The sequence below is a fragment of the Tachypleus tridentatus genome, chromosome 6 (assembly GCF_004210375.1).
Source record: "Tachypleus tridentatus isolate NWPU-2018 chromosome 6, ASM421037v1, whole genome shotgun sequence".
In the NCBI taxonomy this organism is placed as follows: Eukaryota; Metazoa; Arthropoda; class Merostomata; order Xiphosura; family Limulidae; genus Tachypleus; species Tachypleus tridentatus.
Window position 1 is genome coordinate 44793986 of NC_134830.1, and position 27659 is coordinate 44821644.

The window sequence follows — 27659 nt, forward strand, 5'->3', positions numbered from 1 at the left end:
CAAATACCCCAGTATTATTACAAACAATTATCAGTTACTTATTCTACATAACTCCAAATACCCCAGTATTATTACAAACAATTATCAGTTACTTATTCTACATAACTCCAAACACCCCAGTATTATTACAAACAATTATCAGTTACTTATTCTACATAACTCCAAACACCCCAGTATTACTACAAACAATTATTAGTTACTTATTCCAAACACCCCAGTACATAACTCCAAACACCCCAGTATTATTACAAACAATTATCAGTTACTTATTCTACATAACTCAAACAAACACCCATAACTCCAGTATTATTACAAACAATTATCAGTTACTTATTCTACATAACTCCAAACACCCCAGTATTATTACAAACAATTATCAGTTACTTATTCTACATAACTCCAAACACCCCAGTATTATTACAAACAATTATCAGTTACTTATTCTACATAACTCCAAACACTCAGTATTACTGCAAATAATTACCAGTTACTTATTCTACATAACTACAAACACTCAGTATTACTACAAATAATTACCAGTTACTTATTCTACAAAGCTCCAAATACCTCAGTATTACTATAAAAAATTATCAGTTACTTATTTTACATAATTCCATACTGGAATTGTATGGTTAGTTATGCTAACAGATAAACATTGAAAATCAGAAGCATGCTGATTTATACATTTTAACAAAATGTAAATAAATATTTCTAAGACATAATTAATTATAAGACACTTGAAAAAAACATTAATATCAAATATAGTGAAAAATCACATTACCTAAGGCACAACACAGACAGACTACAAAATACATAATGTTATATTTCATAGTAAAACAGTACCATATAAATTACTATGGTCTGAAATTAAATTTGATCAAATATGGATATTAACATATAAAATCCCACAGATAATTGTTTTACATGTGGTTAATCAAGGAAAATCATACAATGTATATTATACCATAGAATATGTTCACTTTCATAGTATCTGACAGTAGTCCTATAATTTTCAATTTATTACACATAAGATTTACACAGTGTACAACACAGAAGAAGCTAAGCTCGTGATACTGTCATATGGAAAAATCACATTCATATATTTTCTTACAGAAATGCTACACTGATTAGGGCCTCTCTCTGTAGAAAATTAATATTACCTATAGAATCTGTAAAAAAAAGTCCTAAAATATGCTAATTAAGTACACAACCTACATGTATTATTGCGCTTCATGATACAACTCATACTATAACAGAGACAAAAATACAACGTAATAAAATCAAAGTTAATACTGCAGTTCAAGATCTACATGATGGTACCTCTTTAGCTAACACTTTTTTTATCCCCATGTTATTCAATGAGCAAAAACACTCACTCTATGGATACTACACTGCATATTATACTTGTCAAATACTTTACATAGTAGACACAAAAATCTTGAACTAATTATACTTTTATTAACAATAACACCAAATAACACGTTGCATTCCAGGAAGAAAGTGACATAAGACTTGATATGGTGAAGGTTAATCACACAGAAATGAATATCTTGCAGTCTAATAAGTCTGTCTCACCAGTAAATCAGTGGTGAGTTTACAATGTTAAAATATGTGGTTTAGTTCTGTGTGGTGGATAGTGTGCTGTTAATCTGTGGTATAGCTTTGCAGTAAAAACAAAACAAGACACACACACAGATAATGTAATACATTAAACAGTTAGCATGCTGTTATCACCTCAAAAATTAAACAATTTATCACATGCTCTTGCATGTACCTGAGCCATTAGAGCTGCTAGTTCTAGAGCTAAGTCCAAACTCAAGGGAAATCTGCTTTGGACAACTTCTTCATTCACATGGTAGGCTGTAAGTAATCTTTCTTTATCTGTTTCTGCTTTTAATAACTGATGGAAGCAAAGTCTGAAATGAAAAAAAAAAGAAAAAAGGTATTGGTAATGATGGTATAAAAATTAGTAAAATAATAAATATCCAATCGTAAAATCAATACAAAATTAAAATCCTTTCAAAATAATGACTCTATCTTTTGATGCATCACATTTCATCTTCAGAACACACCAATGCATGTAGGGTCAGCCTGGCATGGCCAGATAGGTTAAGGCGTTTGACCCGTAATCTGAGGATCACGGGTTCGAATCCCCGTCACACCAAACATGCTCGCCCTTTCAGCCATGAGGGCATTATAATGTGACGGTCATTCCCACTATTTGTTGGTAAAAGAGTAGTCAAAGAGTTGGCAATAGGTGGTGATGACTAGCTGCAAAATCTCTAGTCTTACACTGCTAAATTAGGGACGGCTATTGCAGATAGCCCTCTTGTAGCTTTGCGTGACATTAAAATAAACAAACATGCAGAGTCATTATTTTGAAATTATTTTAATTGCATACTAATTTTAACGTTATATGCATATTTATTATTTTAAAAAATATGCACAAGTGCTGATATATACATATGAATCAGTAAACATTTCTCATTGATATAATCTAAAACAGCCAGCAGATACAAGCATATTTTTGATGTGATAATGAATAAATGTGTTTATTCTTTAAGTAACAGTGAGATTAATAAAATAGAAAACGTAGACAAACAGTCTGAAAAAAATAATGATGAAAAATGTATTTCAAGTGTTTATAGCATATAGTATTACACAGTTGAATAAGTAGTGTGAAGAAATGAAACATGGCTTAAATTACATTTGGAAATGTACCTTACTTGTGCTATATAACAAGATTTTTGTAACATCAGTCAGTTATATTTCTCTCTAAGATGTCCTGAACATTGAAAGCACACTAAGAGACATTTGTATAAGGATGAACATTTTTCTTGACAACAATGTTTATACTTAAATTTTTTCTTTGGAAGATAAATATAAAAAACTATTACCTTGTTTTTTTCATCTACATTTTTAATGCAATAGGCAGGTTTATTTCCAAAATTATATTCAAATGCATAGCTGCTCTTACCATGCAAGCTTTTCAAACCAAATCCATTCACATCTTATGTTGATATGCAGTCCACTAATCACTGAGCCTAAATTTTACACAAAATATGTTCCTACAGAGTTTTTGATAATTATTTAATAGAATCCACTTAGATGGATCATTAATATTTAAATGAATCTAACTTCCAACATCCTCTGGAAAAAAACTTGAAAAAGTTTAACAGAACCTTTCTACATGACTCTAGTTGGTTAAAAGTTTCATTAAATGAAAACTAAAGCTTGGGTGTTGTTCAACACTGTCTGCATATTTTTGTCTTTAGGTCTTGCAAATTGAAGTTTCTGACTCGGTAGAAAACCATTCAGATATTACGTCCTCTAGTGAGATGGAGAACATCTAGTTAGTGATGTAACATTAAAGAAAACATTGCTGTGCCTAATGATATAACAATAGCAGATGAATTCTTTAAAGCTTATTTTACTTTTAATAGGATGCAAACCGAAATTGTCAATGCTTATCATATTTTGAGAATAGTAATTTACAATGGCATTTAAGACACATTGAGGGAAACCAATGCTTGCAAAAACTAGTTATAAACGCCAATAATTCAGCTTTGATTTCTGTAAGGTATTAATATAAATATAATTTTGTTGCATCAATCTTCCATAATTTATGAAGTAAATCTGTGTTAATTTTGATAACTTGGTTGTTCTTCATAAGCATTTATTCCATACAAAATAAAGTAAAAAGAAATTGTAAATACAGAATATAAATGTTCAGCCAAGTACAAAAAACAAGGGGGGGGATAAATTACAGAACAGCTTGTTCAGCTTCATCATGATAACAACTGTATACCCAAGTGAAGCAGATCCCTTTCTATCCTTTGGTAATTATGAAAACTTCAACAAAGTTGGAAAATATAAATGTAGGTTACCTTGTATTTCAGGATACATTAAACATATGAGTTTATGTCAAACAGATTAAAGAGTTTATCCACACCAGTAAAGCTGTGATTAGGTAACAAGCTTTAATTTAATACAAAAATTGAAATACTATAATGGCAATCTTTATTTTTGAGTAACACTATTTATTCCACTATTTTAAATAGATTTGTAAAAACACAGACAATAATATAAGCACAATTACAGATAAAATAAAATGTAGTATATCAACCAATTGAGAAAATAAAAGATAGATGTATGATCCTGAAATGAAGAAACTGTTAGTAGAGACAGAAAAAAATATAAGTAACAAGCCATGTATGGATACAGCACATTTTACCATAAAAATAATTTTCAAAGAATTTATAACATATCTTAATAAAATATTTAACAGGGTTATAAAGATTAAATCCACCTGGTGTCAAAGCAATTTGTAAAAATGTCCAATATCTACACTTATTTCCATAAGGTTGACCAGAATTTTCAATAACAGGATGAAGGGACAGTTGATTATTATCAACTGTAATCACAAACATTTTAGGTATGTGGTTCATTTAACACATATGTCGATTCCAGATGATTTAACTTTATACTGAATACCAATAACCTGAAAAATGCTTTTACTAAAAATGATGGAACAAAGAGTGTCAGAAAATGTCAAGTGTATTTTTAAAATTGTAGATCTGTCTTAAATAAAGTAAATATTATCATGTAAAATAAGAAACAAAGGTTCACTGTTTCAAATCATATTTATTTACAAACTTTAATGATTTACATGGAATTAAATTCTAAAACAGGTAACATTAACATGACACATGACAAACACAACAGAAATAAAATGTATGAAGCTAGCACAAAATACATTTATATTTTATTACTTTAGCTAAACTTTATTTTACCAAATTCAAATTTTGATGATAGATAATAACAATATAGGTAACTGGTATGATATAAAACATCAAAAACAAAACAAATGACACTGATATCAAGCACTGGTCTCCACAGCTGTGGTTCAAGTAAGTCTACGTTATGTAGATTTCTGTGGCACATTTATAGCTCTTTTTTTTTTTTTTTCATCAGCTCCTTTGGTTTTCACAGAAGAATTCTTCTTGATAATAATACCTGCATCACAGAAAACGATATAATTCAGTAAAGCATATTTTATTGTCTTAAAAGGTTGTATTATGATATTTTGATAATTATGAAGTAATGAAAACTTGCTATATTAGTTTGACAGTATGTAATGTATTTTTATTACCTTTATTCAAATTACAGTTGCAAGCTTCAACTTGGATAGTTTCTAGGAGATAAATTAATTTGAAATAGTTCAATTTCTTGATAATTCTCGGAATAAAATTATTTTTACACTACTTGTCATTAAAAGTTGATTATTATGAAAACAGATTTAATTATTAAAAACACTACATCAAACTTACCTTTATCACTTTTCCCAACGAAAGAGTCATAGCAAAAGTCCAATGTAACAAAATGTCCATGTTTCTAAACTTCGATGTCTGTAATCAGAATCCACTGCACGTTTGATTAATGGTTTGGCAAGAAAGTTTGGGGTGTCTTAATTCAGCATAATGAGTCACCACTGATCATAGGGATACACAGCAAACTATATTTAACTATATTTTCTTTTTATAGTTAATAAACTAAATGGTTGTTCTCACTGGTTTCACAAATCCTATTCCACACGTAGATATTCTAAAGTGTATGAAAATGCATCTGACTGATATAGTAAAACACATGATATTTGACAAGGATATTCTTGATTCATGCTGTGCAACACACGCTAACATTGATACTGATGAACTTACTTCCATGCCAAAAGTTGATCATCTTAAGTAGCTGCAAGTATTTTTCACACACACTTTAGATGTACAATAGCATTTGTGTTAAGATAACATAGACATAAATTCTATGAAGAAGTACTGGATTTATGTTGTAGAAAATGATAAAGTTAATGAAAATATACGTAAATTATATTCTACAGCACATGTTAAAGATGAAAAATATTTACTTGACTCCTTTTGTAAAACATTGTTGAATGTTATAAAGGTACACCTGACTTATACTGCAACACATTATTGAGGTACATATGACTTATGCTATAAAACACTGTTGAAGGCAATAAAGGTATGTCTGTCTTATACTGTAAACACTGTTGATGTATATCTAATTTATGTTGTAAAACTGTTGAAGATGATATAGAAACACTTAATTTATGGTATAAAACAATGCTGAAGGGTATGTAGGTACAGAAAACTTATGCTGTAAGACAATGTTGAAGGCTGTATGGGTACACATAACTTATGCTATACAATATTATTAAAGAGTATAAATTTAAAAGAGGCATATCTAACTTTTGATGCATAACACTATTTAATATTGTAGGTATACCTGTCATATGCTGTGTAACAGATACTATATGTATATTCTTATAAGATAAATACAACACAGGAAATGAAATTTTTATTTTCTATCTCTACTTCCAATTTATAACCAATTAAATAACCTCATTAAAATTTAAAAAATACTGCAAATAATATTTTGCAAAGTCTACTACTGCCTCATTAAACCACTACCATCTGGAAATATGTGCACCCAAGATATAGTTGTGAGAGTGTAATGAGAACCTAGTTAAACAATTATATCTTTAATAATGGTTGGTTTGGTATTTTATGGTGCAAATCAACTAGGCTATCTACACCAGACATCTGATAGAAAGTTAAAATTAAAGTAAAATTATTAAAATTCATAAAAGGAAATTAAGGTAAAACAAAACAATGTTTAATTTTTGAGTGAATAACATCAAAAGCATTAAATCCAATTTTTATACATAGTCTACAGTGGTAAGAGAAAAACTAGAGAAATACAAGTTGTAAAGGGCTTTCTGTAACACAACTGGAATTATCATAACTTGCCAGTAGAGAACTAAGCAAGTCAGTATAAATAGTGCAATTTGAGTACTGCTTAGCTTCTATGTGATCCAGGGCAAGAGAAATGGCATACAGTTCAGCAACTGTAGAGGAGATTCTGCACACAACCACCAAACCACAACAAACCATGGTAGAGCTCACAGAATCACCTGGTTTTGAACCATTTGTATAAATAGGAATTGAAGGATGATATGAAAGATTCAAATAACAGATAGTACTTCCAATCATGAGTGTCTGCTTTTCTCAGATGACTAAAAGAAAGGTCACATTTGGGGATTGTAATAAGCCATGGATGGATGGGCTGACCAGTTAAAACAACAGTTATCCAAGGGCAGACCTAATTCATTCAACTGTGCCCAGATAAAAGGCCAAAAGTAGCAATGGCAAATCATCTGTTCTGAAAAACATGGCTTACTGAGAAAGGAAAATACAACCCCAGGTGAGATGCTTTGGTAAGGATCAAAGTTCTGAAGTATACAGTAAAGACGGTTGCAAACAACGGAGGTATAGAGGAGATTCATGAGACTGTGTACAAGCTCTGAACTGGGGAACTGTGGAAAGCCCCAGTGCAAAGATGAAGTCCCTGATGATCAATGGGGCCCCACACCTTCATGGTCGAGGTCCACGGTAGAGCCATAGACCAGTGATCCATAGTCTAGTTTTGATTGAATAAGAGCATGATATATCTTTAGCATAGAACATCGATCCACTCCCCAAGTGGTGGAAGAGAGAATACAGAGGATGTTCAATGCTCTTGTACATTTAAATTGTAGCTGCTTGATGTGTGGTATAAAGATCAGCTTATTGTCAGAGATAAGCCCCAAAATTTTTCTCTCCTTTCTCACCTTAATTTCAAACATCTCAATATCAAGTTCACATCCAAACTCAATATTCACATCTCTGAGCTTTTACTTGAGACTCCCTACTCTTTTTTTTTTTCTTTCTTTTTCCTTTATTTTGTGACAAGTGGCACAACTTGGAAAATTTATTTATCTTGGAAAATAAAGTAACAAAGTGAATTAAATTATACATCAAAGTTCATTGAGAAAGAATACAAAAAATCAACTTATTTCCTATCTTCTTATATATATGACAAAAATTTATAACTTGAGGAATTAGAAATAAATGTTTTATGGATTTATTTACAATGTCTTTGATTACACCTTCACCAAACCAGTAACTTAAGGTACAGAGGGTATCATCTGTTATTGCATACACATCATAATTTTATAAATTAAAAACAATTATTAATTTTATTTAAAATTAGAGGCTTTTATTAAAAAATCTCCAACAATGTTAGTTTATAGAGGAAAAGTCCATGATTACTAAAGATATTTCAGATTTTGATACTTTAGTGAACAGAATAATTTTGTAAGTTTATACAAAAAAAATATACAAAATGACAAATTGAAGTTCAAGATAGAAAACTGATAAATTCCCTACCGGTTTTTATAGGTCAATTTGACAACTTTTGTGGTCTCAAATTTTCCCAGATGTCCTTCCCGCAAAGCCTGCTCCCATTTTGATATGACATCACAAAGCTAAAACGTAAACAATACTTGTTTGTTACAAAGATGCGAGATCACTGCATCATAATGAAAAGTTGCATATATTTAGATAACTATAAATATATTTCATTGCTTCAACTGAATTAGAAAAACGTGTATATTTTGATTTGTCATTTCTATATTGCATAATTTTGAAGAATGTAATATTTAGGTATCAAGCTTTCAAAATATAGAATTATGTTTCAAAAATCTTTCTTTCTAGTTATTTAACTAATAAATTTCTTTTTCTTCTCTTTTGCTCTCTTTATTTCAAATTTCAAGCAAACAAACTTCAGTTACTTTTACAACTACATAAATATTGAAGGGTTTAGAAAAACCTAAAGAGTCTAGAAGATGAAAGTCTTCATTTTACAAAAAAAAAAAAAAAAGCTTTAAGATTTAAACTGTGAGTGGTATTGTTGTATAGTGTTACATTATTTCTTAGTTGTACATTTAAATAATCCTTTATTCAAATTTGAGTAGAAACTATGTTTTACTGGAACAAATGATAAGGAAACTTCTTTTATTGTAATTTGTTTGTCAGCACTGAACACTAAGCCATCACAGGTAGAAACATTTAAACACTGCAGTTTACCTTAGCCGAATTTTGAAGGCAATGTTCCAATTCTTTGTCGATGGGATCATCAGTGAATAGGGCAAATCCTGATTGCACACAGTCTCTTATACCGGACTCAGCATTGATAGTCTGTATGAATTCTTCCACAGTGGAAGAACCATCGAAACCAACCACCTACAGAATGATCACATTAAATTAACTTCTTTTCTATTCATATGAACACCTCTTAACTTTGTCCTTCTACTCTATCTAGAATTGTCTCAAATTTCTCCTCCAACCTGCAAATTCAATGTACAAATTTCATATATTCACTGCTAACTTCCTCAAAGGGTCATACCAGTCCTGCATTCATAAAAACCCAATCCTTGGACATATTACACCTTAAAATGTGTTAGTACTTAATATCTACAGTACTCTTAACCATTGTTGCCTGGAATTAAATAATCAAAAGTAAATACAACTAATTTATTGACAAAACGTTAAGACTAACAATAAAGTATATTATGCTATTTTATCACTACCTCATCTTCTTGCTAAAGTAATCACATTTAACATAAAATAAAAAGTGACAAATAACTCTTCCACAGTGGGAGAATCATCAAAACCAAACATCTACTGTTTTATTTCCTATTAACATTTCAATACAATCCAATAACAATGTCTAAAACTACAAGGTATACTCTAAAATACAAGGATGTCATTTAGCGAGCATTGATAAGTATTGGTGATAGATAGATAAATTTTTTGGTATTATACATTCATATATAAGAAGTGTGATTGCAAAACTATTTTAAAACAGTTGGTGTTGGCAAAAAACTATGACTGAAAATTTTAATATATCAAATGGTATTTGCATACAGCTTTAATATGATAACAAATCAATAATTAAACCATTCTTATATTCATCTGATTAGCTTACTGTATTAAACCATATAAAATCTTTATTAGTCAATGTTATATTACACCTATACATCAGAAAATATTAACACAATATAGCAACGAGATCTGTTGGTCCATTTCATCTGACCTATCCTGTAAGCTAAACTAAAACTATTAAATGAATAAATTTCAAACAAATTTAAAGATACCCCTTATCATTCATACATCTATCAAAATTTCTTCTAAACTCACTCAAATTTACTGCCTATACAAAGGCAACCCATTCCATAAACCAACCCCCCTATTTGAAAAATGAAACTGTCTTAGCTGAAGATGACTTTTACTTTGACAACATTTATATTTGTACCCCTAGTTCTATACTTCTTATTGATAAGTATGAAAAAGTTTGATACATCAATGCTACCAACCCCTTTTACAATCTTAAATAATTCAATCAAATCTCCCCTAACTCTTCTTTTTTCAAGAGAAAACAACTTTAAGGATCTCATGCTTTGCCAAAGAAGTAAGTAGTGATAACAAAAGGCCTTGAATACTAATTGTTAGATTTTTTTATATTAAATTCTGAACAACCAACAGTTAATGAAAAACAACTTTTTTACAGGGCCAGGACCAGTAGGAGAGAGAAGGGAGGCTTTGTCCTTCCTGAAATGTAATTGTCCCCTCCAGGCTAACACTATCCTTTAATAAGATTTTTTAATATTTCTGTCCTAATTAATAATAGTAGTTTTATTGGATTTCCCATCAATTCCTCTTGAGACCACAGTTATTAATATGTGGAACTTACAAAATGAATTTTTAAACTTAAGTTTCATGTCAGTTTTAAAACAAATGAGCTATTGTATTCCCAAGCTTACTTAAATTGAGTTAGAACCCTACCAGACCCATTACATGTCCCACTTTCCCCCTCCCAAATCAAGAATAGCTCCTAAGAACCAACAACAAAGCAATAAAAAGTTGAAAAAGGTATATCATGATATAAACCAACAGGTGCAATACTTATTACATCTTCACAGTAAATTATATTCAAGTAAGACATCAGTTTAAGTAAAAGTTAGTTATTATATCTTGAGAAGATAAAAAATTCTTCAGTTTAAATTTTAATAATCAAAATGGTTCCACCTAAAAAGGCAAATGACTGACCTGATAAGTTCCATTTAAAAAGTGGACCGGTATGCTGTGTGGTAGGCAGTGATGGAAAGGGTTTTTGAGCAAAATACTAAGAACTTCCATTCGGGACGGTTGGCACTCACGACCACCATTCAAAAGTGCCCTTTCAAGAGCTCTTTGGCAAAATGCTGCATACCTTCCTGGTTCAGTGCTAATGCACATTATTAGAATAAAAATAACAATTTAACATAGTTTAAACCATATCTGGAATTTCACAAATGCAATTACTAACATACATCCACAGACAGAATTAACAAAGTTGGGCACAATTTTTTAATGAGATTTAACACTGATTATTCTATTGAGAGCCATCCATAACTTCTCAATATACATTCTCATTTTCCTTTATGAAAACAAATTCATGTAGAATCATGGATGTATGTACCTTCAAAAAATAAACAACCAAAAACTAGAGCTAAACAAGAGGGTACTAATAAATTCATTCAAGAAAAATAAAAATAACTTAAACTAAAAAGTATTATTCTGGAATAACTGTTTACAATTAAGATTTTATTTTGCAATTTTCTTATGGCCCTAATATACCTTAAAGAACTATAAAACAGTTTACTTTCACATTTTCTTTTTTGTTACTATCACAGAACAAACTCCTCTCATCTGTAAGTCACCCAAAATAATCATATCATTTAAAGATATAAAATGATACTAAAAAGTTGAAAAATTGGAAAAAAAATGGAAAAACATTTCAAAATTTACAACATCAGATATGAAAGCAGGTTTGAATTATGTTTATTACTATGTTAAAACATATTGTAAAAAGTTAGGACCTTGTTTATATTTTTTTCACCCCTTAAAAATTAGACAAAAAATTCAAATATACAAAGATCTTTTCTAGAAGATACACAGAAATGGTGAAATTGTATTATATTTAAAATGAAAGTTTTGAAACAGCAAAATTCCTGGGAATAAAATATATACAAATTTTAAACATTCACAATTCAGGATGCTGCATTAAATATGCCACAGTCTAAAGATCTTGGGACCAAAATCAATGCATTGAGATACTTACGAAGATTCGGCATTTCTCTCTAGATGAGCACGAAGGTACCACAGGGTACGGTTTTTGGGAACAAATAGGGGGATGGCTAAAGCTAAAAGCTGCCATGCCTGGACAAACACAAATGGGGCAGGATTCAACTTGCTTTCAGCTGAATGTGATCTGTCAGGAGGGGTGGTACAGGTGGGTGAAGTTCGCTCCGTGGAGGAGCTGTCACACAGAAACAGGGATTGAGTGGCACATAAAAGAAGTTGCTATAAAAAAAAATAATAGAAGTGATATATCCAATCAGGTTTTTCTGGTTCTCCAAATTTACATTGATAATAGCAGCTGTCAATACAAAATGAAAACTTTAAAATGATAAATTTTTATTTATTTTTTCTTTACAGATTATGATTATTCAGTCATTCTTTGAAAGTTACCCGATGTTTCCAGCAGTAGGAACAAGAAAATGTTATAAGAAGTCCTTAATAAGGTAGATTATGGACTTTAAACCAACATTTTAAATGTTAATAAAATGGAAACAAAACTACCATCATCTTGAGTACTACTAAAGCATATAACTCAGAACAGTTTGTCAGGAGTAAAAAATCTTAAACATTACAATTTTTCAACACAAAGCACAGATATTGTAAACCTAAAACATATCTACAACAGACAAAAAAACAAGAGAGACAAACAAAAACTTTTGGGTAATTTCAACATCAGTAGAAAAATAAGCATTTTCAAATAACTCATTATAGAAATATAAAGAAATGTAAGAGAAATGTATTTATCTTCACCTTTTCTTAGTAATTTTCAATCCTTTGATGAAGTAAATTATTTAGTAGAACTGCAAGTTTGCAAACTAGATGGAAGCAAAAGGGCATCCAAATACATAGGATTCACAATTAACCCTCTCCTGCACATTGTAACATACAAATAACAAATTTTTCTTGGTTACTTAGTGCACACACAAATATTTCAATTCCATTATTGAGGGCTCCTATTTTCCAAGTAGCAGTCTAAGTAAACCATGGCTTTATTTCTGTTGATTCTTCAATTCAACCATCTTACATTTAGGTAACATATCCATTTATAACTTGTCAAATACATTTCACAAAAATATGATTTATGTAATATGGACTTATTTAAGTAAGAAACTGAAAAAGACTTTTTTTTCAATTGCATTCTCTTAATATCTGTGATGAAGGTTAAAACTGAACACAGTGTTGAAGCCTTTAGTCAGCTGCAACAACATAATGATTTGAAGGTTATGCTTAACAACATGGCTGCGACTTTTCTTTGTTACAGTATTTACATTACAAAATACATAGTTAAGTGAAAGTCATCTGGTACTATAGCAACATTTTGTAACTATGTGCAGAAGAGTACTGTTTATATTATAGAGTGACACAGTTGTTCTAAGAAAGACTGAAACCTAGTTTTTAATCTTTCTGTTAAGCTAATTGTTGCTTCACATTAAATATACGAAAAATCGCAATTAATTAGTTTCTTAATTAAATAATAAAAGTAGTTTAATAAAACGGAGATTATACATATATGTCAAAAAATCTTGAAGTCTAACCATTTTTCCCCTCACATATTTAAAGTTTTGAATGAGATTTTACGTAAAACAAACCAAGTTCATTTTGAAGAAGTGAATTCGTTAGTATTAGGAGTGCATAATATATCTTTATGCATTTTTAAACCACAGAGGGCGACAGTCGTCACCCATATTCTAACCTGTACGCCAAGCTTCTGGGAAGAATGGCGTGATGTTTGTTTGACTAATTGACAAAATAATTCATTCTGTAACTCAGGAGTGGTGAGGCACTGTAGCAAGGCATTCTGGGCAAGAGCCACGTGGTAGTCGATACCCGAGGTGTCCAGAGGTACGGAGATAAAGAGCTGGATGGACTGGAAAAATAAAACCATGATAGAAGTCTTTGTTGTACCTTATTTCAAATTAGTTTGTTATAACAATAATAAATTAGGTGTATTTTTACACGCTGGTACAAATGATTAACAGACTATTATCTTTTAATGTAATCGAACCCCTAATTTTAGCGTTGCAAATCCGTAGACTTAACGCTGTCCTATCAAGGGGGACTACTTTTTCTAGATGTAATAACATTTTAAAACGAGTTTATTTTTTACATGTGAAATGATAATTTTTCTACAAGAATATTTCTTATACGAATGATATTTGGCCACGTTTATTTTAACGTTGATACTTAACCTGATGCTTCAAATTTTACTACATAAAGCTACAACAGTTTAATCTACTACTGTAGTAAGTGGTGAAGATTTTACAAATTTAACCGTGAAAGACGTAGTTACACATTTCAAAGTACCTTAAACAACTTGACGGCCTCCGCCTGAAGTAGATCGGACGGTAAGGTGGTGAGAGGTTGTGGTATGTTTTCTTTAGAATACAAAAGTAAGGGATGTCTCCAAATCACACTATCTGTTAGAAAGAAGAAGAAAAAAACACACTGAAAATTATTACATCATAGATAATGATCCTGTTAGAAACATGAAGTCTTATATGTGTTAGTTCCGCTGAAACTGCTGGATATAAAATAAATTTTAAGAGCTTTCAGTTCCCTCTTTTGAGTACAGTCGGAATCAAGAATAAAACCTCTAACCGTTCTTTCTATAAATAAAAAACAACTGAGTTTATCTTGTATTTATTTCGTCTTAATAATGCTATTAGGCTTGAAGTAGCAGTAAAAATTACTTATAACCTTGGAACATCATTGGCCTTTAGTACCAAGTAGTGTCTTGTTCATTAAATGTGTTCTTAGCTGTACTAATTTCTCTCTCAAAGATAAGTTATATTACTTACTATAACAGAAACTGGTAACATTTCACAAAATGGTAAAATTCTGTCGTGTTACTTCCAATGCCAACGAAAAGAAAATTTCATAAAATATTGTATTTGCGTAGCGTCCACTAGTTAAAAACGCTCCAGAGTATAAAAATACAACAGAAACAGAAATTTATACAATTATTATGTTATTAAAATATTGGCATCTGAAATGTTCACCTAAATATGTTCTCAACATTTTAAAATAATAACAATTATTATTTTAAAAAAACTGATTAAGGATTCTATTTTGATAAAAGTAATTTTGTACACAGTTCTTACTCTCGTCTCCATCAACTTCCATGAGCCTGGCTATAAGTTGCTCATACTGAGTTCCTGCTAAGTTCTCACCAGATGACACCACGGTCAGATGATAGAGCCAAGCGTCCTGTACAGAAACACATAGAGTTTACGTCATCGTTTATATAACGCGCTCTGCGCATGTGTGATATAATTATTCCTAAACTGTTAATCACCTTGTAAATAGCAAGCACCAAACGAATCGTCTCAGTTCCAAGGTTTGTACAAAGGTAAAATTTTTCACCCAATCCCCTCAGGGAAACCCTTATTTTGCTGAAACACTTTTACGGGATTCCCGAATGTGGATCCCAAATTTGGCATTGATTTACCAAAAATAACATAAAGAATTAGGCCTATTACTTTCCGCTCGTAACTTGGCCATTAAAATTAAATTTTCATTATAACAATAATTAAATACAACAGTATTGAATTAAAATATTTTCTCACTGGAGGGCACTATTATAGCAGATATAAATAACATTCAGTTTACAAATTATAGAATTTTATAATTTAATGTTAGGCTAAATCAAACGATGTGTCCAAAAAAAAAACCTTCTTCTCCTTATTTGCAATTTTCATTTACTTATTTGTTAACAGCAACAAAACAATAATACTAAATCAATTGTACAATAACACTATGAAACTTCAGTGATGTCGAGAAAACCCACTTGTAGAGAAATATATATGCAAAAACGGCTCGTTTGGGTTGAGAAAATATTTTACGTGGAAGAACGTTGTTCGCTCTTCTATGTAAAATATTTTCTCAACCCAAACGAGCCATTTTTGCATATATACTATGAAACTTATTCACAGTTTCGACACTAAGGTTTTAGTTGTTTGTTTAAAAATGTTTTCTTTTTTGTTTTATTATGTTCAGTAGTAAAATAGATTGTGACTATTAGATGGGCGCCTCAAGCAAGTTCTTCAATTAATGTTCACTGTTTTGAGCTTTAAAATTCGAAGCGTTTCGGAGTGAAGCAAATGACCATCTAAAATCTTTTTTTTTTTTTTTTAATCATATTAAAAATTTAAAATATTTTATAACTGAAAGTGATTTTTACCATTTAAATATTACATATATTTTTCAATGTACTTTCCTATAAGCGGAAAATCATTCTATTGTTCTGTTATTGTATATGTGTAGGTATGTTACATATATATATTTGTACGTGTTACATATAGACATATTCGTTTGTTTATTTGCCGGATTACATGCAAAACTACTCGAAGGCTAGCTGCGCTAACCATCCCTAATATGGGAGTGATAGACTAGAGGGAAGGCAGTTAATCAACATCACCCACCACACGGCCAACTCTTAGGCGACTCTTTTATCAACGAATAGTGGGGTTGACCCTAACGTTATAACGCCTCTGGAGCTTATGATTTCTTGCTTACTGATAAACACGAGATATGAGTTGGGCAACTCTTCTATCAACGAATAGTTGGATTGACTATCATGTTACAATGCGCCTCACAAACCTACCATTTCTTGCTTACTGGTCATCAGCAGATATGTTGGTCCTTGATGGTTTGGGAAGATTCCCACTGTGAACTCCGACCTGCTCATCATTTCTTCTTCCTCTTCTTCATCACTATCAGAAACATGAAGGACTTCTTCAACCCGTGAATCCCTCATTGTTATTTGGCCCATTGGAGTCTGCAAGTAAATGGGTTGTTTAGTGCTAAAAATAATTTGTTTATAATTAAATGAATATGTTGTTTAATGCCGGAAGAATAGGGCGGCTAACAACAAGAAGAAAAGTGGATCGTTTAACTTTTAAGACTAAAGCAGTGGGGTTGTAAATATGTTAAAAATGGGTTATCTAGTAAACTGTGCATGCTTCCTACAACAGAAGTTCAAGATATATCATATTAATAGCCAGTATTTGTCTACTAAATTAGGAATATTGTAGAGTTCATTATATCTGGCAACAAGCCTTTCAATTATAGTTAGTGTTAAAAAAATAAGTGACACTTTTCAAAGTAAACTTTGATAAAATATAAATAAGTATACAAAGTGGGGTAAAAACAAGATCACCACAGAATATACTTTAATTGAATATATGTCATCAGTAGGTATCATGCTACGTTTTCACTATTTTGTGTTTGTAAACAGCTTAATTCGAAATGTTTTAGACCTATTTTGTGTGTGTATAAAGGTTGTTTGATTCTCGAGGAATAAATAACTGTTGGTAAACATATATCAAAAGTCAAGGTCACACTGACGGTCAACCGCTTAGCTCAAATCTTTTTCATGTGATTTTCATCAAACTTTGTAAAACGATTTAGAATCACTCAATGCCCAATGGTTATATAAAGGGTTATCTGCCCTTTAACCCACCGTGGAAGCAAAACCTAATGTTTAGCGTTATAATCTCTCAAAAAGACACATCATATTGTTTAGTCACCATGGCATTATACTTGTCGTCTGTTCTTGTTTAGTACAAATTTACGCAACAGGTTATTGTTTTACCACACCAGGTATCGAAACCTGATTTTAAGCGTTATGAGTCCTCGAGATTACCGCCGAGCTAGTGGGGAGGGGTTCCTATTAACATGGTTCTAGTGAAGACAGGACTCCACTCAATGAAATTTATCTTATTTAACCCTGAATGCCAACAAAACTTTAATGTATCGCCAAGCGACTAAAGGATTTGTTTAGTGATCATCTCTGTATAGCGATTACTAATTTAAAAAAAAAAAAACATTAATCTCCAAGCGCTCATTCGTGGATACTCATAAAAACAAAATGGCACTGATTGAGTGTGTGTGTGTGTTTTATAGCAAAGCCACATCAGACTATCTGCTGAGTACACCGAGGGGAATCGAACCCCTGATTTTAGCGTTGTAAATCCGTAGACTTACCGCTGTACCAGCAGGGGACGGCGCTGATTGGAGCATCTGGTTTTGTTTGCTCCTAAAATATAATTTTCTGCGAGTTAAGAGAAACTAAGAATTCTTCGAAACTTTTTTTGTTGTCATTTTTATCAAATTTGCCAAGTGGAACGGGAAATAGAAAATTCAAACACCAAGTTGATTTACTGCGATGATAGTATCACACCACCAACAAAAAAAAGTAAAATAATTTATAGAGTAAAAGGTTCCTGCTTTTTTCAGTTCTAATGTAAGTAAAGCCGATAATAATTATTTAAAAACCTTTTAGAAGTGTTCGGTTGTGAATAAGGAATGTAACCTAATTAAAGTCTTATATTACCACCGATATAAATGATTTATTTTCCCAATAGGGAGTGCTGCAAAAGTTTGAATATTAGTAAAGTGGCTTTTCTAACGATGCAAAATGCAGAAAAAAAATTTAAGGCATAAAACGAACAAAATGAAGTCTGAGGATAAGATAAACTACAGTAGTAAAGAAAACTATAACATATAAGCAGATTGTGTGCAGTTAAGATACGTCCTACAGTTATTTTTACTGGAAATGATTGAACGAAAAACTACATATCCAGGCTCTGTACACCACGGAAAACTGAAACCCGTATTTCGTCATTGTAGGTTCCTAAACTTACTGCTTTCTCACTAGACGATTCCTGTAGCATAGGTTTTGAAAGTAATACAGCAAAACAAAGAAAGGTAATTGTAATACTTTTTCCGTAACGTGGAATAAAGTAGGTGTGAAATAAAATAGGCAAGGAATAAAGTAGGTATAGAATAAAGTAAGTGTGAAGTAAAATAGGTAAGGAATAAAGTAGGTATTAAATAGGTATGGAATAAAGTAGATGTGAAGCCAATTAGGTATGGAAAAGTAGGTGTGAAATAAAATAGGTATGAAATGAAATAAATATGGAATAAAGTAGGTATTAAATAGGTATAGAATAAAGTAAGTGTGAAATAAAATAAGTATGGAATAAAGTAGGTGTGAAGTCAATTAGGTATGGAAAAGTAGGTGTGAAATAAAATAGGTATGAAATGAAATAAATATGGAATAAAGTAGGTATTAAATAGGTATAGAATAAAGTAAGTGTGAAATAAAATAGATAAGGAATAAAGTAGGTATTAAATAGGTATAGAATAAAGTAAGTGTGAAATAAAATAGATAAGGAATAAAGTAGGTATTGAATAAAGTGAGTGTGAAATAAAATACGTAAAGAATAATGTAGATATGAACTGAAATAAGTATGGAATAAAGTAGGTGTGAAATGGAATAAAGTAATATGGAATAAAGTAAGTATGAAGTAAATTAACGGTGAAATAAATTATGCATATAAATAAAAAATTCCTAATTTAATTTATTAGTTCGAGCCCAACATTTCCTATTTAGGAACCCCGGACTTAGCAACCGAAGGGCTCAACATTTATTAGTGCTGTGTCCTTCCAAGAATTTCCGATCGATCCTTACACGTAATATTTAGTTAACACATTTATATTAAACAAAAGATACTAGTTCCTCATAGAGCAACAGTGATACAGTTGGCATCTGTGGAACAATGCAGTATATCATGCGTAAAAGTGTCAACACCGAAACAAATTCTTGTAGATTTATCCATTTCTTTCTCTGAACAAAAACAAAAACAGAATTTTTAGGAAGGTTTAGTTTTTGCTGTTAATAAATCCAATGTGAAAACAATAACACATTTATGATTTTACAAAACTTTGTGATCTTACGACATTAACAAGTTTTATGGTGTGAGAAACTGGACATATTATACAGTCTAACAGTCTTAACATACTTTTACGATGTGACAACATTAACACATTTTATGGTATTACTACGCTGTGTTGTAGTATTCAAACTAAATTTCAAACTGAGTTGCACACAATCGTATGACAAAGTTTAATATACTTACTGTGTCGTTAGGTGTCTTAAAATACAAGAACATTCGACCAATAAGAACACACCAACAACGTCGAGAATGTCCGTGTTTCACCTAGAAAAAAAAAGGGGAAGTTCATTACAGTGTAAAGGAATGTATAATTTTTCAGACAACGAAAATGTAAGTTATACTGTAAAAAAGAATTAATTAGTATTAATACTTTTAATACTTAGATAAGCATCACTTATTTGTAGCGAGTCAAGAACACCACACACATAAACAAATTATTTAGCCAGTTATAAACCCGCTTTTTTTTTCTCGCTAATACACTTCAACAAGTTAAACAGCTTAGCGAAGTTATTTGCAATCACCAAACTGATGGAAAAGGTAACTTCCAAGAAGTCAGGTGTACAAACAAGTTGTTTATTCGGAGCTTGTATTTTGTTTTCAATTTAGAGCAAAGCTACACAAGGGCTATCTGAGCTAACCGTCCCTAGTTTAGTAGTGTAAGACTAGAGAAAAGATAGCTAGTCATCACCACACACCTTCAACTCTTGGGCTACTCCTTTACCAACGAATAGTGGGATTGATCGTCTCATTATAACGCCTCCACGACTGAAAGGACGATCATATTTGGTGAGATGAGGATTCGAACCTACGAACCTCAGATTATTAATCAAGTGCTCTAACCACCTGGCCATGCAGATCACTCGGAGCTTGTAGACAGAAAATGAAATTGATAAATCAAAGATGTCTTCCATCCGCATCATCAATGATTTAGATTAACAAAAGTAGTGCAAAGTGATAAAAAGAATATTAATCACAAAGCTATACAATGGGCTATCTGTGCTCTTCCACCATGATTATCGAAACCTGGTTTCTTGCATTGTGCCATTGGGAGGACAATGTTATTTATTAAACATGAATAGTCTTCTGAACACCCACTCAGTTCAGTGTTTTTTCTACTGATGATTTCTTCTGTAAGAATACAGCATCTAGTGCATAATAAATCCTTGTTTGTTAAATTGAAGAAACTTGATGTATTTCTTTCTATAGTTACCTGCTACACACTAATGCTACTTTACTACTGATGCCTTTTACCTTTGTTAGCCAGCCCTCTATAGTCGCTTTGTTTTCCTCTTTGCTCAACAGCAGGCGTGTGGCATGTCTTCTCAGAACATTCTGTAAAACTATGTAAAATACACACAATTAAGTCCACAATACTCAGACAAATATCCAATAAATATGGAGAAATGTGATTTTGCTTTCAAGAATAAGGCGAACTTTTTTTTTTTACAAAGCTATACCGTTTCAGCTTTTAAATAACCAACACTGAGAACAAAAAGAAATGAAAACGTTTATTCGTCCATTAAGGTAATTACACCTTTGAAAATAATCAGGTGAAGGAAATATTTAAAACAACACCCACAAACATTTATTCATTAATGCTTTAACAAAATTAACCACACGTCTCTACAATTAATTACATTACATGTACACTGGTTGTTATTAGTGATTTCTAAATTTCCATCATTCGTCATGTTTAACCAACTATTGTTCGATTTAGGGCTTTTCGTACTCTCGACACCAGGAAAATTTATTTTTCTTGGCTACTTAACGATAAAACGCTTAAATACTGTTCTGAATATAAAATTGTTTATGAAAAACTAAGCACAGAAAGAAGATTTAAAGTGTTGGCTTATTGTTTTGAATTTCGCGCAAAGTTACTCGAGGGCTATCTGTGCTAGCCGTCCCTAATTTAGCAGTGTAAGAATAGAGGGAAGGCAGCTAGTCATCACCACCCACTGCCAACTCTTGGGCTACTCCTTTACAAACGAATAGTGGGATTGATTGTCACATTATAACGCCCCTACGGTTGAAAGGGCAAGCATGTTTGGTACAACCGGGATTCGAACCAGTGATCCTCGGATTACGAGTGGAACGCCTTAACACGCTTAGCCATGCCGGGCCAATGTTGGCTTAAAAAATAAATAATTTTTAGTAGCACTGTTAATCAAAATAAAATGATGCAAATTTTAACAGAATGAGATGTAAAAAACACAATCTACATCGCCACGTCCGACAATAAATTTCATTTCAATCTCCAGGTTTTTCAATTCCATAATGCTTTGTTCGTCACTACGTTCACCAATAAGCCAGGCCGGTGAGGTGAAACTTTTAGTGGTTTGCAACAACAAGTTAAAAAAAAACAACACTTAATAATCATTACAACACTTATCGATCATTCTCTTTGGGTTTTTTTCATATACAAACCACGACTACGATTTTTTAAATCAGTGACTAGTGGAATATATCTGAATAAAAAAAACATATAAAGTAAGTGAATTTTACCTCTAATCCATTCTTCCATCGTTGTAGCTGAGTCCGCTGTGAGATAGTACGTGCGTTTGTCTGTACACAGCTGCAAGTTAAAACAACAACAAATAAAACTTTCTGATGTCTAGCTTACTCACAATCTAGTCAAGTTACTTTATTAACTTTAAACCTGCATGTTTGGAATAGCCCTTCATTTTATACTGACGTAATAATTGTGGTATAAGAATGGGCTATCCGTGATCTCACCACGGGTACGGAAATGTGATTTCTAGTACTCTAAGTGCACAGACAAGCCGCTGCGCCACTAGGGGCCGCTACATGGTGTAGATTGTGTTAATATGAAATAAGATGGGAATAAGATAACCCAACATATTATTACTTTTCCAACAAAAGAAAGGCATTAGTTAAAAACTTGTCCAAAATTTCTTACGCGTTGAATACTTACGTAACAATGATTCTATAATCATGTAAACGTGTTAGAATAATTAAAAAAGAAATACAAAAATTAAAGGCGGAAAAATTATGAAATAAATATTTGTAATTTTTTGTACTTTGGATAAATTGTATTTGATAAAACTCTATAACAAAGGAAAATATAAACTGAAACGGACTTAGAATTAACTAAGTACCACTGAGCTATCTACTGTGCCCACCGAGGAGAATCGAACACTTGATTTTAGCGTTGTGAATCCCAACGGGAGAACGTTTGTTTCGGCATCTTTTGCGAAAGCTACATACAGCTAATTGTGCATAGCCAATCCTAATTTTGAATAGACAGATAAGAAAGGTAAATAATAACATCTGCCCTCAACTCTTGGAGCACTCTTGTCTGAACGGTGAGTAGGATTTATTCGTCGTCCCTAACACAGCGAAACCTCGGCTCCAAACTGTGAAGCTTGTTTTCACTAATCAATAGAACAAAAGAAAAAAAAGAAAAGACAGAAAGACGAAGGAGACCCATATTAAGCTCTGAAACAAGGATCGTGACAATTTGTTACAGAGTTTCAACACATCTGTACTTTATCCCTGAATCTAAACTGGTTGAGTTTTACTAGTAATTAAAAAAGTGACAAAGGTTTATGTATAAGTGAATAACTAAAAATATTCTGTAGTAAGATGAAAATAAGTTGAATGTAATTGATGATAGAGAATACTGTCAAAACTATTTTCATTTATGTTTGAAAATAAAATATATTAATGTTTAAATCTTTATCCAAATGATTGTATTGAAGCTTGTGTCTCTCGTCTTCTTCAGAAACGTCTTCGTGTTCTATCCAGATTCCAAATTCTCCTAAAATCAAGTGACTGGATGAACTAGTTAGCGTTGTTCCATTTGTTGCGAGCATATATCATCGAAATTTCGACATATGCCTCGAAGTCTTATAGCTGTAATTACGCTCTCAAAGAATTCAAACTCATCAGTATTTTTTTAACATTTTACTCATTAGTAAACTGCCGTTTCACAATTATTTTTCCTAAAATTTTTTGTATCCTTAATTGTTATTCGTGTTTTCCTTAGCATCTAGTTCAACAATTCATAAATGTTTAAAACCACATTTTTATTGACTGTCAGTCTAAGAAACTTCTTAACGACATAATGAATATTTGATACTAAATAAATATTTCATTTATTATGATATTGTCAGTGTATCAATGTTTAATAATATAAATAGCGTAACGTTCAATCAAATAAAGCTGTCTATTTATGTGAAAAATTAAACTTAAAAATTAGCTAGGTTAGAGAAGTCTAGCTGAAAAATATAACGTTGTTAAGTTCTTACTTATAAATATTAAAAGGCATCGTTTCTTCACCTGGGTATTTCTCGCTATTATAATGAATGCATATTTTACTTTATACACGTTAAAACCAAATCATTTTGAACTAACTGAATACCGGGTATTATTAGCGCTTCACAAGTACGATTTGTATATATGCTAATCACTGGCGTATAGCCGCAGGCGATAACTGTGGCTCCATAAGCTACATGTTTAACATCTATCTATATATATGTGCGTGAGTGTGATTCATGTTGAGTTCCAATCATTCCTTGACGCGTTGTCACGAGGTTAAAAGACAATGAACATACACAGTGGATCTGGAAAGTCTGTTAACATGCGTGGTCTGATGTTGGCCTTAACATCGATAGAACTTTGTTAAGGTGAAAATTGCAATGCCAGGAAATATTCGCAATTAACACCATCAGCACAAGTCTGGTTGACGACAGAGGAAGTGATTTCAAAGGCGGCAGATATTTAGAACATCATTCTCCTACAGTGTCAGTGTAAGTGTTCTGGACGTGAAAGTCAATGCAACGTATGTTCGCTTCTAATTAATGTTACTTAAGAAACAAATATAACAGTAGAAACCCTCAAATATTGTTTTTCTAATTCATCTATTAACAATAATATACATGCTACTAGAAAGAAATGCTTTACGTGGCCAATACCTCAAATGTAGCAGCGCCTTCTGCACGGTTCACTCGACAAAGCTCATTTAACGTTATTTGTCCTTGTGGTTTTCTGTTGACGTCATTCTGGAATCACAAAACAAGGAATATTTTCAACTGATTTAAAGTAATAGTAACAATGAAAGTTCATCATATACCGTATAGTCTGCATTAAAAATTATAAAAACTCCAAATACGTTTCCTTTGAGAATATATATACCTACCTACCTCCATCAATTTATATTTACAGAACTTTTACTGGGCTATATGAAAACAACAGGTAAATGACAAGTTAGATTTTCATTCTAGAATTTGTTTGCACAAATAGGTTTTGGTATGGTTACAAAGAGGAAAAAATCACAAACAGTGAGGAACTGCACCTCCATACTTGTAAACTCTTATAAAATAAAACTATTAAAACAGTGGGTGATTGATTATTTGGAATTAAGCACAAAACTACACAATGGACCATCTATGATTTGCTTAACACGGGTATCGAAACCCGAGTTTTAGTGGTGTGAGTCTGCAGACATATCGATGTGTTACTGGGGGCGCAAAAATTGTGATAAATGTGCTAACCTTTTCGCCACGTGACAAAAAATTAACTATGTTTTTATAGATAAAGAGTAGAAATATACACAATAATGTTTCCTATTATTTATTGATAAAATTAATTATATTTTAAAAAGTAGATGGTAGAAGTAAAGCGCTAATTCGCTACAGGTCAATAGCCACGCGTGGCTGACATTAATTACTGAAATCTATGTAACTTTTCGCAGTTTGATCATTTTTTTTTTTTTGAATCTCAAAATTGTTTAGTTTACACACAGATTACGAAGGCAAAAAAAAAGTTCCTGTCTCATCAAAAAGATGTACGTGGTTTTATTATTCATTTATGGGGTGTCAGTGTTTGTTTTGTCTTTGTTTTAATTTCGCACAAAATGTTTCGCGGGATATCTGCACTAGCCGACCTTAATGTGGAAGTGATAAACTAGAGGGAAGGAAGCTAGTCAACATTACCAACTCTTGAGTTATTCTTTACTAACGAATAGTGGGATTGATCGTCACATTATGATACCACGACATTTGTAAGGTCGAAACTTTTCGTGGACAAGATTCGAACTTGCAATCCTTGGATTGGGAAGTAATCATTCTAATGACCAGGGGATGACGTTTCTTTATGTGATATTTCAATGATATGCAAAAATACGAATGAAAAAAACAACACATGAAAAGGTATATATATATATCTTCCTTACGAGAATTTCAAAAACTTTTTTTCTCTGAGTAGGAAACGTATTTTCGATGGGGAATGTTAAGTTGTTTGTTTCGTTCGTTTATAGAATTTCGCGTAAAGCTACAGTAGGGCTATCCGCGCTAGCCGTCCTTAATGTAACAATGTAATATTAGAAGACGGAAAGAAGCTAGTCATTGCCAACCACTTCCAACTCTTGGGCAACTCTTGCACCAACTAATAGTGGAATTGACATTATAATACCCCCACCGCTGAACAGGTGAGTATGTTCGGTGTTACGGGGATTCGGGGCGTCTGAGGCTAAAGTATTATATATGCCACTGTTTGGTCACTTTATGGTAGTTCATTTTGGAAGCAACTATTTAAATAAAAAATAATTGTTCTCTGTGTGTGTATGTGGAACACAATTCCATGTCTGGAACTTACGAAAATCTCATTAATCACTAGTGCAATAACAAAAGCTGTTTTCCAGTGAAAAGGAAACGGGAGCCAGCACAGTTTAACAATGTGACATTTGCATGCAACCAACGTTATGCCAGTAACGCTCATGAGTAGAGAACATCGCAAAAAATCGATATCAGTTCTTCGTCTCTCGAGTTCACGTTTTTCGGCCATTAACACAGTTCGCTACGAGCTGTCTCCAACCAGTATTTTTGACGTTTCTAATTTTGATATAAAATTTATTTCAGACCTACGGTTATTTTAGAGCAAAAGGAAATTCGAAAAGGGAAGTAAAGAATATTATATGTCAGTGTTCAGTTGATTTACTAACCTACAGCTTAAAGTAAAACATATTCCAATGGGGTTCTCTATAAAATGAAATTATTTTTATTTCCTCTAAAAATAAAACACTTTGTCTAATAGCTTTTGTAATTTAACTAACACTGATTTGTCATTACTAGGACTAAAACTCAATTCATTTAATGACAAATATATTGACGTAATTTCAGAAAAAAATCAAAACATATTTTCATCAGTATTAAAACGAGCTACAATTTCCTAATTATAATACTTCTACCAATTACTACGTTACTGTTTGTTTTTAGAAAAAGTCACATTAAACTGTATATTGTGTTCACTGCGGAGAATAGAACCCTGGATTTTAACTTTGTAACTTCGTAGACTCACGTTATCACAAAAAATATTACAAAAAGTATTTCTACTCACAAAACGTAGTCTTAAATTTCGCAGTTTAGTTCTATTAATTTTTTTAAAATATTAGTTCTTTGTTTGATTTCAGCCAAACCTACACGATGGCTATTTACGTTAGCCGTCTCTAATTTTGAAGTAATAGACTAGAAAATTTGTTTTTGAATTTCGCGCAAAGCTACTCGAGAGCTATCTGCGCTAGCCGTCCCTAATTTAGCAGTGTAAGACTAGAGGGAAGGCAGCTAGTCATCACCACCTACCGCCAACTCTTGAGCTACTCTTTTACCAACGAATAGTGGGATTGACCATCACAAATAATGCCCTCACGGCTGAAAAAGTATGTTTTGTGTGACGGGGATTCGAACCCGCGACCCTCAGATTACCAGTCGAATGCCTTAACCTACCTGGCCATGCCGAGCCCAGACTAGAAAGAAGGCAGTCAGTTGACACTACCCACCGCCAAATGTTATCAAACCAAACAGTAACTTTTTATTTTCATTCTTAT

General features: G+C 32.0%; 1 protein-coding gene across 11 annotated transcripts in view; it reads right to left on the reverse strand.

Annotated features, from left to right (window-relative positions):
* LOC143252370 (uncharacterized protein CG43867-like) overlaps positions 1-27659 on the reverse strand; it is a 409800-nt gene that overhangs the window by 58850 nt on the left and 323291 nt on the right. For 6 of the 11 annotated variants that reach the window (XM_076504374.1, XM_076504375.1, XM_076504373.1 and 3 more), the window contains 13 exons: positions 24751-24837; positions 22319-22388; positions 21068-21156; positions 20000-20080; positions 16681-16854; positions 15179-15284; positions 14382-14494; positions 13771-13944; positions 12058-12299; positions 11004-11181; positions 8982-9137; positions 8283-8380; positions 1775-1916 (listed from right to left, as the gene is read on the reverse strand). In XM_076504374.1, coding sequence (XP_076360489.1) covers positions 1775-1916; positions 8283-8380; positions 8982-9137; positions 11004-11181; positions 12058-12299; positions 13771-13944; positions 14382-14494; positions 15179-15284; positions 16681-16854; positions 20000-20080; positions 21068-21156; positions 22319-22388; positions 24751-24837 — 1710 coding nt within the window. The other 5 variants (XR_013028962.1, XM_076504379.1, XM_076504381.1 and 2 more) reach the window with 5 other exon arrangements.